The 18762-nt window shown below is 34.4% G+C and overlaps 1 protein-coding gene across 1 annotated transcript in view; it reads left to right on the forward strand.

Annotated features, from left to right (window-relative positions):
- The window catches only part of BMP5 (bone morphogenetic protein 5), a 114627-nt gene that overhangs the window by 49727 nt on the left and 46138 nt on the right, over positions 1 to 18762 (forward strand). Inside the window, exon 2 of the mRNA XM_015070141.3 lies at positions 8112 to 8304. Within this exon, the coding sequence (XP_014925627.1) occupies positions 8112 to 8304 (193 nt within the window). The remainder of the gene's footprint in view (positions 1 to 8111; positions 8305 to 18762) is intronic.

An 18762-nucleotide genomic window follows, 5' to 3' on the forward strand; every position in this document is an offset into this window, starting at 1 on the left:
TACAACACACTGCCTTTTATTATCGACCTCCATTTTAAAGATGGATAAATACAGGCATTGCGATGTTGAATAACTTTCCTAATACCACACTCTTTAATAAGTTAGGTAAATTAAATGGAATTCAAGTTTGTTTGTTTTTTTACTTCATATCCAGCACTCTTAAGTATGGCATTCTGTCATGCCCATTATCAAAAGGGAGGTACAGAAAAAGTGCACAGGTACTGAAAATGTCTCCAGCAGGAAAAATTAACTTGGACAGAACATTTCAAAGTAGTATTTGTGGCACTGGAAATGGAGATTTTAAGCAGACGTAGGATTTGGAGCTCTGAAAGTAGGGAATGCATTTTAGTTAGAGGAAAAAGTGAGGAAAACTATCCAGTTAGGAAAGGAAGGGGATTATTGAGGAATCATTAATTCATCCAACTTTCTTTCAAAAGTGTCAACTATACACTTGCCTGTGATATTGGTTACAAAAAAATAATTTCCTGTCTTTGGTTATTAGAATACAGAATGCATCGATGAGAATGGGAATAGTGAAAAACTGATCTGTTCCCAGTAAATTCTTACCACTCCTCGTATTGCACTGCTTATGCTCAGATTCCATATTGTGCAATGACAACGAACTATTTATTGTTCATTCTTTGGCTATAAGCTCCCAAATCTCTTTCCATCTATATGAATCCTTTATCTGGCAAAACTTCTTTAAGACCAAGCTCAAAATGATCTCCTCCTGAAGCCTCCTATACAATGTGTTGTTCCTTCCTTCATTATTCTGCCTTATATTACACTTATCCCTGGAAGCCTCAACACAATTGTATCACAATTGCACTTTTCCGTGTCTGTCTTCCTTATCATGGGCACATATCTCTTTTCTTCTTATATCTCTGTAGCTTTTAGGGATTGACCTAGAATAGTTATTCAATAAATATTTTGGGATTGAATAAATGGAGAAGTAGCACAGTCGCTAGTTTTAGGATAATCAAAATGAGTATGTGTGGAAGATGAGAAAGAAAAGCAGCCATCTGACAGCCAGGAGATGGACTGCATCCAATAAAGGAGATGGACCAAAAATTTGATATATATTGCTTTTATGAAATCAGAAATTACTTAATTGTTATTGTTTATTTATTTTTATTAAATATATCCATTTTCATGCCAATGCTTGAAATGTAAAGGGTTATCATTATAGCATTCTAATAACCACCGAGGGCTGAATGCTGGGCTCATCCAATCTGGAGCCAAGTAGAGCATGGTACCATCTTCATTGTGTCCTAAAGCTGTCTTCATACAAGATTGAATTCTTTGTGTTCCTAAGTCGTTTATATTTTGTAAAGCAAAATAATATTTACCTATTGGGTTATTAATTAAATTTTGTAAATTTCAAAATCACATGTATTTGAAATTGATTCAGAAATCAATTTGTTTAGGCATTTCATTAAGATATTTAAAATATTTAACCATCTCACCTTTCTTTTCCTTCTTTATAAAACTGTATTTATGAAGCATTTATGAGTACAAGTAAGAGTATTTTAACTACAGAACACTTGAAAGTCCATTGAAACTGTTCTTTGAAACAGCACATTCAGGGGGACAGTTTTCTCTCCTTCAGGTCAAACATGACTGGGGTGTCAAGAGGCTCTTAGGGTTTCTGGAATCTGGAGTTTACCATACTCTCCGGAATGGTTATCCATTTAAAGGAACATGTACATGTGCACTCACTGATCAATGAATAGGCCTTTATAGGACAAGTTTATGTTTCTCAATGGACTAGTCAGTGAAGGATGTCTTGTGAAGTGATATATCTTGGTAGTCACATGTTATCTTTGTTTTTTTTTTCCCCTTTAACTTTAAAATGCAGCACAGATAAGTAATAATTCTATGAGTAATCTCTTAATGATTTTTTGCACTCAGCAGCAAACAATGATCTGTACTCTTTCAACAGCTGGCTAGGCTCCTGGGAGAATGCTATCTTTGCCTTGCAGCTACTGATTATATTTGTGTCTTCCAAGTTATAGCCCTTGTGTGGGAGATTAAGGCTGGTTGCCCATGAATGCATCTCCTTAAGACTGCAGATACATCACAGAATAGATAAAACTTCAATCCTCTGTTAATTAATTATATTCTCCAGATGTTGTAGACCTAAAAATCTTTAATCAGGACATTTCTATACAATTTCTATTAGTGATAAAGACATTCAGAGAGGTGTCTGTTTGGAAAAAAGAAAGACTGCAATCAGTCATTAACTTCTGTTCAGTTGTATCTTAGCAATAAAAGGTTTCAGTGGCTGTCTTTAAACACAAGAAGCTTAATCTTTGCAAAACGTTAGCAATTTAGAGCATTGAGAATGTAGTTTGGTGCTTATATAAGGCAGTCTGTTTCTTTTTACTGTCAGCCCATTAATTATAGAATGTGACTCTTTGGATTCATATTCTACCTTTTGTGTGCTTTGATGTTGCCACTTTTTAAAACCAAATGGTAATAATAAATTAATTCTTTGGTTCTCAGGGTTGGTGAGCTTTCAGTTGCTCTTGGTAGTTCGCATAGATGGAAATATTTGCAATATTCAAAAACCTGCTTCCTGTAAGCGATTATTCACCATCATTATGATTGTATTTTGTGTGATAAACGTTCTAAATTTTGCTGACTTATTGATGGTTTATTTTCTCTGAGTTTGCAAATATATATGTTATATGTTATATATGTTATAACATATATATGCATTACATATATAACATATATGTATAGTACATAACATATTATATAATATATATAATATATAATGTATAATTATATAACATATAATATAATAATATTATATATATTATGTTATAACATATATATATGCAGTACAGCAACTCTTTAATTTTTGTAGACAGAACTGTTGGCAACCATCATCTTATATAAAAATAAAAAATAAAAAAAATAAACAGTCCAATATTGATGGCCTTATTTCACTTTTATGGTGATATTCATCGGCTTACACCTAACAATCTTCAAAACAAGCATGTATCGTAAAGAGAGTGTGGCATTAGTGTAATGTACATATGGCTGAAAATACAGCCTATGAACCTTGTTAGATATATAAGCAGGTATGAACATAGCAGTCTGGGCAGGTCATTGTGTTCTCTTTTTAAATGCAATTCCCATAGGTGTATTGATTGATACAGGAGGTGTGTTTTAAATCTACTTAAGTTTATTCCCAAACTCTCTTTTTCACTTCACATGAGAGAAATGGTATCTATGGTAAGAGAAAAAGGAATGGTCTTCACTAGAGAAAAGGGTCAACCTCCTGACCTCAATATGTTTTAACATGTGTCATTCTATCCCCTTTGACAAATCTGGGTCTTCTTTCGATGAGCTAACCCTCTTGCCTTCCTTTTTGTTTTTCCATTTGTTTTCTGTTTGTCTAGTAATTAAGAGTGTCTTTTCTACTACCAAAGAGGAATGTAATTATGATTTTATGGAGTCTTACATCTTTTAATCTGGTAATACAGATTTTATTAGAAATGATAATAAAGGTGATTAAGGAAACTCATGGTATTTAGTTGATATAATATACAAATTAAAATGCAGATTGAAAGGACCAAATATTTAACACAATATGCATAAAAAACAAAAGGTATTTATATTTTTCTGATTTTTTTTCTTGTTTACTTGCTTATCTTTTAAGCTTTCCAAGACATTTATAACTGCAGTGGGTTGTAGCACATTGTAATATATGGTGAAATAATGCTTAATTTTTACTCAAATCATCAGATATGAACAAGGCAAGGATATCTCTTACAAAAAGCTTACACTTAAGGGATATAAAACGTGGCTGTATGTTCTTTTTCAACCTGTTTGAGAAAGTTATTCTGCTGGTAGGTCTGGCGGAGAAAAAGTTGGAGTATGGAGGGATCCAGTTGGTGAGTTACAATTATTTTAAAATAAGGTTGTAGTAAAAGAATGAGCTTGCATATTAATATAGATGTTATATAATATTAATTCAAGCTATGAATACAATCACTTGTTTAGTCGTAAAAACTCCTCAGATAAGAAATGGAATCAATATTAAATAAGTGAATATAATACAGTATTTACCCAGATAAATATTTGAGGCACTGAGTTCTAGAAGAATGAGCAGATTCCAGAAAGTATGGCATCCTCTTAAGTAGGAGGATCACAGAGAAGAATGAAAGCATTGAAAGATCAACTTTGCTGAGTAATAATGAGATAAAACAAACAAAACCACATCCAGAAAATAACAAATAAATACAGTGTTGTGTTGTTGAGGGATGAGGAATTGAAATCTTGGCTGTGGAATGAAATCTATTCTCTCCCAATTATATATTGTGGGCTCTTGGGCAAGTTATAGAAACTTACAAACATAAGTAAGGTTGTAAGGATTAGACAAATATGTGCCAAACAAATGAGAGTTAAAGAAATTATCATGTCTTTTGTCATCGGGTAATGCAGCAGAATGATACTTAGTGAACAGAGCCAGATTTTGATCCATTCATATAGTCTTTCATTTAGTATTTATTGAAAGATTTCTTTGGATCAAGCATTCTTTGTGTTAGATGCTAATTAACTATTGTTGATCAAATCCTTGATTGCTGAAAAACATTGTGTAAATATACTAGCTATGAACTAGTCTCTAAGTACAGAACTGTAGGATGTCATTATGTAGGTGGTATGGACATTGAACAAAGATTTATAATGAGCTTTAGAAGACAGACATCTGTTACCGCCTAGCTGTCATCACCCAATTTCTTATTCTTAAATTAGGGATATTAATATTTCACACCTCCCTAGGATTGCTCTTTGAGGTAACTGAGCTTACCTTGTGAATATTTGTGAGCATCATTAGGAGTGCAAAGCTATATAAATATAAGTTTTATTCCATTATTCACTCCAACATGTCCCATGGAATTTACTAGTGCAGTTATAATTCAAAGCAATAGGATATAGGAATTTGAGTCATTGGACAAATCTGCACTGCAACTTTATTTTGTGTGGTATATTTAATATAAAATTTTATTAAACTCTTTGAAAATTTGCCTCCTTAAGGAGTTAGGTTAAATAGCCTGGATTAGAAAACTGAAATTTTATAATAACAGCTGAAATTCTAGCTTTCCACTTTATTATACTAACATCTCACAGGGGATTCCAAAACAGTAGATGACTTTACATAATATGAATTCAATACTTACCTGCATTATGCAGGTGTGTGCTTTAGATTGGATGCTAACCTGTGTCTCAGGCCTTATTTTTAGGACTATAATTTCTTTGGTCTAAATTTCAAATAAAAAAATGGTTGTTAATGAAAAATTGCATGATGATTGTTATTTAAAATTTTAAATATTGACTTTAAGAATAGAAAAATACGTTTTTGAATGGCTGGTTGGTTTATACATCATAAAATATGGAAGTCCTCAAGCAGAGTCTGGAACAGTGCAACCTAGTCAAACACATGAACATTTCTGTAGCAAAGTAGTAAATATTTATAGAAAGTGGGATAAATAGAGACTTTAAATTGCCTCAAATCAGCTAATTTCCAGTTCTCCTGCCAAACTAACTTGAAGTTAAACATTCAGTTTTCAGAGCTTTTTGGATTTTGGACTTGTGAATATGAGATTTCAGATCTCTAGTAAAGCATAAATACTTAATAAATTAGGACACGGTAATAATCTACAAGCAGAAGCTGCATAAGAACATAGGTTGGTGGCCTCAACTACTTGAATTCATGTTCTTTGGTCTTTATTCTCTCTGCCTCCTCAGTTTTTGTTTTTTGTTTTGTTTTTTTTTTTTTTTACCTTCAAAGTAGAGATAATCAGAGAACATACCTCATTGGTTGTTACAAAGTATAATATGTTAATATGAATAAAATGCTTAGAACAGTGCCCAAATATAATGAGGATCAGAAAAGAATAAGTTTGCAGTGAATTAAATTTAGTTCTTTGTAAACACAAGTTGTGGCCAGTTTTTTTTTTTTTTAATTTTATTGTTTATTTTTGAGAGAGAGAGAGACAGAAAGCAAGCAGGGTAGGAGCAGAGAGAGAAGGACACACAGAATCCGAAGCAGGCTCCAGGCTCAGAGCTGTCAGCAGAGAGCCCAACGCGGGTCTCAAACTCACGAACCGTGAGATCATGACCTGAGCCAAAGTTGGCTGGTTAATGGGCTGAGCCACCCAGGCGCCCAATCGGCAAGTTTTAATATGGCAAGTTTTAAGGCACTTTCAGTTATTAGACATCCAGTTTGTAGGCATTTTCTACCCTTACGCATTCCCTCTCACGTACCTGAGTCAGGAGGATGGACAAACAGTACAGAGGGAGATATGTTCATACCAGTCTAAGCTATTGCCAGCAGAAGGTTAGACGGAGAAGTTTAAATTATGAACCAAAATAGCATCCTAAAAATGGGATTGTCTTCCTTATTTAGTGAGAAGCTGATTACTGATCTTCCTGGGAGCAGACCTCTCTTAGGACCAAGATAGTGATACTTAAAAAAACAAAACAAAACAAAACTTCATGCTGAGATGGTGTCAGTATGTGCCCGACTGCCAGAACACTGTTCTTGTCAAGCTTCCCGGGGCCAGGTGTAGATTATATTTTTCTTTGCTGGCTTAGGTATGGGAGGTGGAGGTGGAGATGAGCTCCCTGCCCTCCTAAACGGCCTCCTACTCCTGGGGAAAATAAACTGAAGATTGTTTCGAAGGATGAAGGCCAGGAATCATGCATTCCTTTGTCATGAGCTTCCTCTAGACATGGAACCCATCTGGTCCTGGAACTCAGAGTTCTAGCAGCCATGGCCTCCACCCTCATTCCTGGTTGGTCGTGACCCTCTTATCTTTTCCTTAATATTAACCCTTCCTCTTGTTTAGGACCCCCAAGTTTCACATAATTACAACAGCGTTGACATTATTTCAATGATGCACCTAAAGATATTTTCCTATCTTCCTGCAATTTTTGAAACTTAGGAGTTCATTTACGCAACTTACCCATTTTTTATCTTCTTGTAACAAAATTTTAGCAATAGAACACATCACTGGAAATATGTAGAAGTATTATTATAGGCTGTAATTGTGAGGCACCTTGTGCCCAGTGCTTTGCAGTGTAATTTTTGTGATCCTGACCTATATATTATCTTAGATAACAGAGAGATTTTGAGCAAGCTACCAATACTGAGAAACATAACTCCACCACATGATAGTGCATTACTAAAAATGAGTCCTTTGCATAGATAATTTCTTACGATGGTTTTTGGTGTTCAGTGGATATAGTATCAAATAATATACTATTTTACAAAGCCAGGTTATATAATAATATGCCTCACACTTACTACCCGAATTCTTCAACATTCCATAATGTTCCCAAGAGGAAAAGTTCTCTGACTTCACTTGGTGGGAAGGTTGCTGAAGGGGGAAAATATGTTTTCCTCTCTATTTTGAGTAAGATCAGACAGAAGTCTTTGGAAGCCTTTATGCTGCCCCATGGATAAGGAGGTTATACCAAACAATGTATAAGAAGTAATAAAAGTGCTTTTTTTTTAAACAAAAGAAGGACATTTCATTTGCTGAAAGGAGAAAAAAAAAATTCTGGGGAAGGCATTTTAGAAATAATCCCTCTCGTGGACATGAATTTACTTTATTTACTTGACCTTTGCAATGTCATAAACATAGTTCTTATGCTCCTGCAATTTCTCAGTCCTCCTTGCTATTTTCCTCCCTCAGCTGTGCTAAATCTCATCACTGACTTCACCTGGAACCCTGGGGGTTTCTATTACATATCCCTAATTCCTGTATGAACCCCTCTGTGTTCTGGTACCTGATAAAATAGTAGTAATCATTTTACAACCTTCGCTTTTAAAAACATTTTTGGATACCCTTTCTAGTTAGCATCCAAGAATTTGTATGAAACCACAGAGGTTATATTGCTTTTGAAATAAAGGTTGTTGGTTTGTGGAATTTCCTTCAACTGGAAACATGTATGAGCCTGCGGTTCCAGTGTTTTCCCAGTTTTATAATATCCTACTTGCTTGTTTTCATCTTCAAAGCAGGAGAATTTACCATTAATTTCCATATTTTATAAAGGATTAACTTTTTTCCTTCCCTATTTTTTTTCTTTTCCAGTTGAAAGAGACAAGGATTTTTCTCACCAGCGAAGGCATTACAAAGAATTCAGGTTTGATCTGACTCAAATTCCTCATGGGGAAGCAGTGACAGCAGCTGAATTCCGGATATACAAGGACCAGAGTAATAGTCGATTTGAAAATGAAACAATTAAGATTAGCATATATCAGATCATCAAGGAATACACTAATAGGTAACAACTCTATGTCTAACTTATTATCCTAGCAAATGAATTGTAGTTAAATCCATTGATAATCATGTGATCTATCATATTATGTTTTCTTTGGGTGTAATGACATTCAAAGCCAGGTGTAGACACATTGAAAGTAAGAGTAATGGATCTGAAGAGTGCCTTCCACATTCCCCAGCTTCTCCTTCCTCCTAACACCAATCTGTGCACTGGATGGTCCCTGCTTCCCCCATATTTGCTTTCCAGTCCACTTGTCTCCTTTTGTAAATGAGAAAACTTTCGTTTTAGTCAGCACACACAAAATTTATAATTGAAATGATTTAAATCACTTGCTGTTTTTTTTTTTAAGTTGGAGAAGAGACCCTTTATTTCTCACTGGCATGGATGTAAATTATATGTGTGTTGTTATGTGTATTTTGATGTAAGGCACTATATTTGCAACATTCTGCCCATTAACCTGTATTTCTTCTGTCTACAAAATGGTTAATTCAAAATGTTGCAAAAAATGGACAGATAGTCTGAAATACAAAATATATGAAAACTTCAGTTGATAATTACTGCAAATGAACCATCAAATAGAAGAGTTGAAAAGAAAGCTTAGCAGAGTTGTCTGACCTTTCATCCACTGAAGAAATCTCTTGGGTAAAACCTTCATGGGTGATTAGCCACCTTTGTTGGACAGCTCTCATATGTAGTTTTTTCAAACTCTCATTGATTATTTATTTATTTATTTATTTTATTTTTTTATTTCTTAAAATTTACATCCAAGTTAGCATATAGTGCAACAGTGAAATGTTAAGGTAAAATCTGTTTCCATTTATTAGATCCAGATCATCCCTCTGGTGAAATAGTATGTCTTTCTTTGATGAGATATTTAAAGACAGCTATCTTGTCCCCTCCAAGGCTCCTCCCTCTCCTTGAAAATTTCTAGACCCTGACATTTAGATTTTTCTTGGTTTTGGAGAGTGCCAGAGTTCCCAATGGATGTTCAATGGGACATTGGTCCCTCACAATACTCAACGAAGAAAAAAGAATAAAAAGCTTCTGAGGTTAAATGCATTTGAAAATCCTACCTGCTAGACCTTTCTCTAGATTCACAATGCACATCATATATTAAAGTCTTAGAAAGGCTTTATAAGTAAGGAAACCTAGTCTTCTTCAAAATTATCTCATTATGGAATCTTTTCCTTTGGGTGCATAATACTTCATGCCCATGAAACACTGGTTCAGCAGGACATACTTTGATTAAGTGCTGATCTTATTTTGAGAGCAGTAATTCCATGGCAGAAAGATTTGTGTTCCTTTCTTAACTCTAACACTTACTAGCTATTTGTCTGTGGGTGAGTTTTCGGTTGTTTATTTAAATTTCAATTCAGTGGTTTCATTTATAAAATGAGTATACTAAGGGGCGCCTGGGTGGCTCAGTCGGTTAAGTGTCTGACTTCAGCTCAGGTCATGATCTCGTGGTTCGTGAGTTTGAGCCCTGAGTTGGGCTCTGTGCTGACAGCTTGGAGCCTGGAGCTTCTTCGGATTCTGTGTCTCCTCTCTCTCTGCCGCTCCCCTGCTTACACTCTGTCTCTCTCTCTCAAAAATAAATAAACATTAAAATATTTTTTAAAAATTAAAAAAAAATGAGTATACTAAGTTTTTTGTTGTTGTTGTTAGAGACAGAGCCTGGCATACTACATTATTTTTTTAGTACTAAATAATGATGGCACCTTAAAATTAAGTGATGAGAATTTGAAATAATACTCCATGTATTATTTAATTATATTTCTGTAACTAACAAATATTTTATTTATAATTCTGTTTTTCTATGTTTGTTCCCACATTTGGATTGTGAGCTCCTTAAAGAAAGGATAGTGTCTTAAGTAGTTTCTTTTCTTTAATCCTCAGCACTTAATTTGCTTGATATGAATTAGTTTTCAAATTACTATTGTCCATGATTGGGATAATACTCCATTAACATATCTCAAAATGCTTGAATTGTCTCTATTTTTTTGTCATTCACAATAGTTATGCACACAGAATTTGTAGTTGGTTATTTCATAACCACCCAAGTGGTTTTTACAGGAACCACTGGTATGCCAGATCTCTACCTCTAGAATATACTTATTGATTATGTGAATCTAAATACAGACTTTTACAATGATCACAATTTGATGTCCTAACCTTTAATCAGGTCTATTGTTCTGTCTGCTCAGGATATTTTTGAATGTTATCCATTGAACCAGCCATCCATTTAGCTTTCTTTCACCTCTAAGTATGTGAACTGTATAATTTAAGACATAATACACGTGATGAAAATAAAAGACTAATAGAAAAGACTATCGATAATAGTTTATACATTCATTTCTGATGAACCCATGCTGATTTTTATGAATAACACATCTGGGAATATTTATGGGTGTTGATGCTTCACAAGACTTCACAATTTTGAGAATTTCTATTTCTTTAAATATGGGACATTTGTTTATCTTGAAAGTTTGTTATCTAATTATACATGATTTAAAAAATATTACTCTCAATGTTTCTATAGCTACATTTGTATGCTTTTTCAGTACTCTTGGGTATAAGTTGGCTAAGTCTTTACTTCTTTTAACATGTATTTAAATCTAAGACACAGGATTTCCTAATGTCCTTGATATTTTCCCTACATCTTTGAAAAGTGATTTCTAAAATACATGTATATATTGATCAATTCTCAAATATTTGTATTTGTATTTGATATTCTCAAATATTTGTATTTGATATTCTGAACTCTAGGATGGCATAGATTGAATAGATTGGTATCCAACTTACTGAATAGCATTTATTAAAATTCAATTCAGTAAATTCAATTCCATATTCATTCTATCAAGTTCACACACTTGAAATCTACTATCACATATTGTTGCTAAATCATCCTGTAAGTTTATGCTATACTTATTATTTTCTGTGGGTTTTATTTTTGCCACTTATCTTTTTCAATATCCAAAATATACAAACTCCCACACGTATACCCTACATTTCAATTTTATATTCTATTGATCAGGTGAGAGAATCTCTGGAATAGTGCTTTCTTTTTCTTTGAAATTGGCATTCACCCATTACTTGGTGTTCATTAATCTACAGTGTAAGAAGATGCAGTCCTAGGTTCTTGTCTATACATCCAGGAGTCACGTTTTGCACTCTTCTTTTTGTTCCGAAGAAATAGATTTAAGGGACGGATGATATACAAACAATACATGTAATTCTTCGAATATTTCAGGTGTCCGTGTAGGATTTCAGCCAGCACAGAAAGTAGTCATGTATAGCAATAACAGCATGGAGTTTGGAATTTCCCTATGGGGAAATTGCTGTATATCTTAGGGTCTCCGTTTACAAATATGAAAAGAATAAAAGTAATAATAAGTATTTCAGAACAATAAAAGTATTTGAGATGATTTGGGAAGAACTAGTGCTTATCACAGTACAAAGACTATAGCTGATACTTTATAAATACATTGGTCAATATATACTCATATAGTTCAGTAGGAGCACCTAGTTTACTAGGTTTAGAGGATGGCATACATAGGTTAACCAAAAGTAGGTGGTTATTATGATAATAATAGCTACCATTTACTGACACCTATTTTTATGTAAAGATCAAGTAAGTCATATGATGCCAGGTGCCTTTACTTCATGAAAAAATCACCTGATCTTTGATTCATATAAAAGGAATTAGTATGCTTTTAAGTTTAATAATGAAATGAATACCACCCAACTTGCTAGCAACACCAATGAAGCTGTCTCTGAAAGCAAATGGTAAATAAATAACGCTCTTATTTAAAATACTGCTGAAGAGTGGTGGAGATGGGGGATTACTTATTTATGAATTTATTTTACAGGAATATCAGAGATGTAGACAAATTGGACACAGATTCACATATAAGTGTTTATTACAGTATTAGTGTTGGCAATTGCATAAATTGAGAATATTTCAGTTCAGTGTTAAACAGGAGGTAAGAAGTTACACTTTGTTTTCTGAAAAACAGAGATACTATACTTTAGCCAGTAGAAATTAGGTTTTAAAAATATTGGATAACACTGGAAGGTTCTCAGATTATAACATTAGTTGACTAAAAGTATGATATATGATTATACTAATTTAAAATAAACTCATGTGGAAAACAGATCAGATGGAAGCACCAAGTGTTTATTGCAGACTTGTGGGTTTGAAATTTTAATTCTTACCTTTTTGTGTACTTTTGAAATTTTTTATAACAAACATTATTTTTATAATTAGAAACAAACATAATTCCAGTTGAGAGGGAGAGAGAATAATGAATCAACTTTACGCTACACATTTCTCTACAAAATAGCCTTCCTAAACTTCTCCAGGTTGAGACCGGCAAAAACCAAATCAAAATGAAACTAAACAAAACACCAGCATTTAACAATAAGTAGCTCTTATTTTTAATTAAGCCATGGAAGGCATTTTCCCCATACAGAATATGGAGAGAGATAAAGAAATAGCTATATTTTTTTCCTCTATACTAAGGAAAGTTTTTCTGCAACAGAGAGCTTTGACTTTAACTCTGTGAAGGTGAGGAAGAATAGATTAAAAATAATTTACAAATCATGTGATCACAGTTAAAACAGAAAGAATTTCAATTTTAAAAAGTACTTTTGAAATTCAAATGTTATTATATTTTGTTTAGTGTTGATTATCTACAGTTTTATATATTTCCTAGATCAAGAACCAAAATGGGCATAGGAAAAGAAACCAGTACCTCTGGCCAATTTAAAAGCTGGGGTCACCTCTTAAAGCTTCTACCTTCAGGCTTACGGCTTTTACCTAGATTTTTTTTTCAGTTTTATTTATTTAGAGGTGCCTAGGTGGCTCAGGTGGTTAAGCGTGGGACTCTTGATTTTGGCTCTGGTCATGATATCATGTTTTTGTGAGATCAAGCCCCATGTCTGTTGGGCTCTGTGCTGACATCTCTGAGCTGCTTCTCTCTCTTTCTTTGCTCCTCCCCTGCTTTCTCTTTGTCTCAAAATAAATAAATTAATTACAAAAAGTGTATTTATTTACGTAGTCTCTATATCCAACGTTGGACTCAAACTTACGACCCCAAGATCAAGAGTTGTGTGCTCTTCCAACTGAGCCATCCAGGCACCTACTTAGTGTTTTGAATTAAACTCAAAAAAATTAAAAAGCTGGTACAGATTGTGTTATTTAATACAGTGCATTCAACAATGCATATATGTGTATATGTATATGTATATGTATATGCATATATGTATATGCATTGTTGAATGCACTGTGTTCAATATATAAGGCTTACTTTCCCTAATGTATTATCAAGGAGTGTTGTGGTGGGGATTCTTGAAGTAATTCAGATTGATGTTTTATAGATATGCTTTCTACTCAAGACATTGTCTGATCTATTAACCATCTAGTGTGTGAATTTTTTGACAGCATTAATGAATCAAAAAAATTTTAATGCCCCATTATGTCATCTCTTTCACAGCTATTTATCTTAGCAAGACTTAAAAGTCTTAAAATGATATATTCTAGTTCTACCATCTCCCACCTCCCCCATTTATTCCTACTTGTATTTAAATGTGTGCAATTTAACAGTTCTGATATTTATCCAGATTTTTATTTTTCTTGGTTAAAAAGTTAACACACTTTGCATCATTTCACTGATTTAATCTTTTCATATAAGGCTGACAGCCCCAAATTCTATATAGAAGGCATTGCTCTTCAGTCACACCTCATATATCTGGCATTATTGGGAAATGAGGTTTCCACATGATTGAATTTTCCAGATAATTCAGCTGAGGTCGGCATGCTTTTGCTGAGCTCCTACCATGTAGCTAGCACAAGGGACAGGAGGCCGAGTAAATAAAATCCCAAAAGCCCACAGCCCGAGGGCCAGGGGCTGTGGTGGGCCTGCCTCACACAGACTTTAATAACTATGATACAATGTGCTAAGCACTATGATGTAAGTATGCACTAAGTGTTGTGGAAACACAAATGAAGGGGAAATTAATTCTTCATGTGGGAAGGTGAGGGATCTTAGGGGAATCCACTGAGAGGGGTGCACCCTTGAGCTGGGCCTTTGGAGATGAGTAGGAATTTTCTATAAGGAGAGAGCAATTGAGAAGGAAGGAGGGAGAGAGAGAGAGAGAGAGGGAGAGAGAGACAGAGAGACAGGGAAACAGGGAGGGGGACATGTCCTAGAAGAAATATTCCTAAACATTAAAATGTTTAAATGTATAAATTAAATAATACAAAGAAAACTATCAGGGCCAGTGTTACTGCTACTAAGAATAGCAGCCAGCACTTCACCATTTAATGGGCACTCACCATGTGTCTGGCACTGTACTAAATGCTTTACTTGAATTAATTTTTTCGCATGTGTACACACACACACACACACATATATGCCTATATGTATGTGAAAAAATTAATATCTATATACCTATATATGTGTGTGTGTGTGTGTGTGTATATATATATATATATATATGTATTATGTATAATTCAACCTTTTGCTAATGTTCTGCTATGAATATACATTTTTGTACTCCATTGCAAAAACATCTGAAGCTAGCCTGCTCGATGTCATTAGCCACCTTCACTACTTGGATATATTTAGTTAAGCTGTCATCGTTCCAGTTCACAGTCAGCTTCATATTTACATCATCTCCCGATCCTGCAACTCTAAGATTTGTGATTCTTCTGTGGAGGTACTTCAGAACGTACATTGACAATTTCTACTCGGGAAGATTTCATGGGCTCTTGAGAGCAGGATAGCAGAGGAGGACACTTGCTGGTTGATGACCTTTTACTAAGTATACAGGATCGTAGGTACACAAGTATAGCTTAAATTTCTTCACTGTGCAGGGATTTGCGTTCTAGTTCAGTGGTTCTCAGCTTGGGTGATTTGGCCCCCCAGGAAACACTTAGCAATTTCTGGAGACATTTTTGACTGTCACAGTTGGTGAGGGTGGAAAGATGGGGTGCTCCTGGCGTCTAGTGGGTGGAAATGCTAGGGTAAACCTTTTACAATGGACAGGACAGCACCTCCACACAATAAAGAATGATCTGATCCAAAATGTCCATAATGCTGAGGTTGAGAAGTCCTTCTATTTATGTATTAATGTATTTATGTATTTATTTTTAAAGTTTCTTTATTTTTGAGAGAGTGAGAGCAGAGCATGAACGGGGGAGAGTAAGAGAAAGAGGGAGACACAGAATCTGAAGCAGGCTCCAGACTCTGAGCTGTCAGCACAGAGCCCGATGCAGTTCTTGAACCCATGAATGCAAGATTATGACCTGAGCCAAAGTCGAATGTTTGACTGAGCCACCCAGGCACCCCAAGAAATCCTGCTTTTTTTATAGATTTAAGTTATAAATTTAAACACAGGAATAAAGTGCTGTCAAGTCAATTTTCTTTGACTAATTTCATATTTTGGGTCCTGAGAATCATAGCAAGGAAGAGTTTTTAGAGGTCTTAGAGTTTGGGGTGCATGGTGCTTTGGACACATGGCTCATTGATGAGGGGGAATTAAATGTGGTGGGACTATCTTTCTGATCGTCTTCCTTATATCTTGTTGAATGGTGGGGCCTCTGTATATATATATATCCAGTAGCACATGTTTGGATTTCTCTGCAGGGGAAAAATATGGGATGATGTCATGCCAGGAAACCTGTTAAACATTAACAATATCTTGGCAATTAAAAAAAAATCTGCAGAGAGAAAACTGAACTTTCATAGTGGGAATTCAACTTTTTTTCCCATTTTTGCCATGTGTGTCATCCAATTTCATCTAATATTGCTATTTTACCAGTTTGCATCTGTACTTTTGAAATGTAAATACAGCATTGCATCAGATATTCTGAAAATTGGTGCCCTGTGAGATTCATAGCATTTGGTAGAAAAAAACACTTGAAAATATCAATCAGCTAACAAATTCTAACACTTTTAAGTTACAGCTGCTTGTGAGAGAAACTTCTGACATTATGAACTCCAGAGAATATAATTTATTAATTTGTTGTCCCTTGTTCATGTATTCCATACCAGAGCTGGACAGTGGGCTCCTTAAGTGGTGTTATGGTATGTATGTCAAACACCCAGAGGAAGATGTATGATGCTTTCTCCTTGGGTGGCCATCATTACATTTTTGTTGGACTTGGTAAGCTATCCAAAGGCAAAGGGTGATGGAAGGAGGTGAAATACTTACAAGAGTAGAAATTTTGGAAAAACTGGAGATGTCCTGTGGACTGTAAGGTTCATGACTTATGGAAGTAAAGTACTGAAACTTTTCTTCCAAATGTATCTGTGTTTCTTCCAGACAATTTCTGAAAGCTTTCCTTGACCAGGTTGAGTGCTTCTTGGTTAGATTATAGAATGGTTATACTCTTGGGTAACTATTTCTTTTCTCTGTCTCTCTCTCTCTCATATATATATATATATATATATATATATATATATATATACATATATATATACGTGTATATATATATATATATACACACACACACATATATACACACATGTATACACACATATATACACATGTAGAAATAGATATTGAAACTGAAACTATTACAATCTGGGGAATGTTTCTGCCTCAATATTTCTTGTTATGGATTATACAAATAATTTTACTTCTTTTGATAAATGTTCCACTGAATTTTTTTCTTCTAATTGATTCAGATATAAAGGTTCAGTATGGATTATTATGCATCAAAAAATTTTACTAAATTTAAATGAATTAATACCTATACCCCAAATTTGTAAGTGTAGGTTATTAAAGAAATTTCACAGTAAAAATTGCATAAATCACTTCTTATCCTAATTATTCTATCAAGCATAATGCACACAACTTATTATATACATACATACATGCAATAAATGTGTTTTGCTAAGAAAATAGCAATGGTAGTCATTTGTGTAGCATTTTTTTATTTGTGTATCTTTTCATACCTACAATATATTTATAGAGGTAGATATTTTAATCTTTATTTAAAGAAGAAAAAACAAGCTCAGAAAGGTAACTTGAAGGGAATAATTATTTTTCTAGTACTAAACAAAGCCTAAGTATAGCAAGTCATTGTTGAAATTAAGCAGATAACAACTCCACCTACAACTATGATTCTTTGCTTTATAAAGGAAGGCTTATAATAATGAGGTTCATCAGAGTATCCATGAGTCCTACTCCTTCTGCTTAAGTAATAAGAAAGTATTTGCTATAAGTCTGTGATACAGTATCCTGATAAAACAGATTTCAGCAAAAGATGAATGGGAGTCCCATATAAGGACTCATCCAATACGTGTTAGTTTACCCAATTCCCTTTGCTAAGAAGTGATTTCTTTTATAAACAAGTTTTACATGCGAAACCAAGGATAGTGTTACAAAGAAGTAACCAAGCATATGCCTATTTTGGAAGATTTTCAGTGTTGTATATGCATATTTCTTCTTGTGTTAAAAATAGTATGAGTTGTTTTGTCTTCTAAATGTGAATTTAAATGGGTCCTATCAATACCCTCACTTCTCTTGCTAAAACTTCTCTTGCTAAACTAAAAATTCCTCTACTTGACTCTGTTTGCTCCTTTTGTCCCAAATTCCATGCTATTTCTCTTTTCCTCATTTTATCCAAGCTCACTGATATAAAACTTCCCTTTAAATTCCTTCACTTTCTTATATTTATTCACCCCTCAACTCCTGCAATTTGATTCCCATAATTCCACTCTCTTGATCATCTACCAACAGCCTCCTTGTTACCAAATCTTATAGACACATTTTCATTCTTTGATGCTGCCTACAACCTCCTGTTTAACACATGAAATATCTGTATTTGTAAGAAACAACCAAAAAATTTGGATGGCTTAATGCAACAGAAATTTGTTCTCTAACTGTTCTGGAGGCTGGAAGTCCAAAATCAAGGTATTGGTAGGTCCATATTCCTTCTAAAACCTCTAAGAGAGGATCCTTTCCTCCTTCTTCCAGCTTCTGGTAGCCCCCAAAGTTCCTTGGCTTTGTCAGCATAATTCCCATCTCTGCTTTCATCTTCATCTTCCTTCTGTGTGTGTCTATCTATGTCTCTTCTCTTTTTATAAGGAGAGCAGCCATACTGGACTAGCCCCACCGTAAGGACCTCATCTCAACTTGATTATACTGTAAAGACACTATTTTCAAATAAGATCACATTTATGGGTGCCAGGGATTAGGACTTCAACATACTGTATGCATTCAATGCATACCAGGGAGTGTGTCAGTTAGTCTCAGATAAGAGAAATAGAACTACATGAATGATAAGGAATAAGGGACTTATTACAGTGATTTGTCTTTCTGCAATCGTGGGACCTGGCTAAAGAGTTTAGGTGAGGCCGTTGCTTCTGCATCTGGTGATGAGTCTGAAGTCTATAGTACAGGCAACTGGTAAGGGAAATGGATGTGGAGTAGGAGAGAATGAGGAGAACT

This window comes from Acinonyx jubatus, chromosome B2 (genome assembly GCF_027475565.1).
Source record: "Acinonyx jubatus isolate Ajub_Pintada_27869175 chromosome B2, VMU_Ajub_asm_v1.0, whole genome shotgun sequence".
Taxonomy (NCBI): domain Eukaryota; kingdom Metazoa; phylum Chordata; class Mammalia; order Carnivora; family Felidae; genus Acinonyx; species Acinonyx jubatus.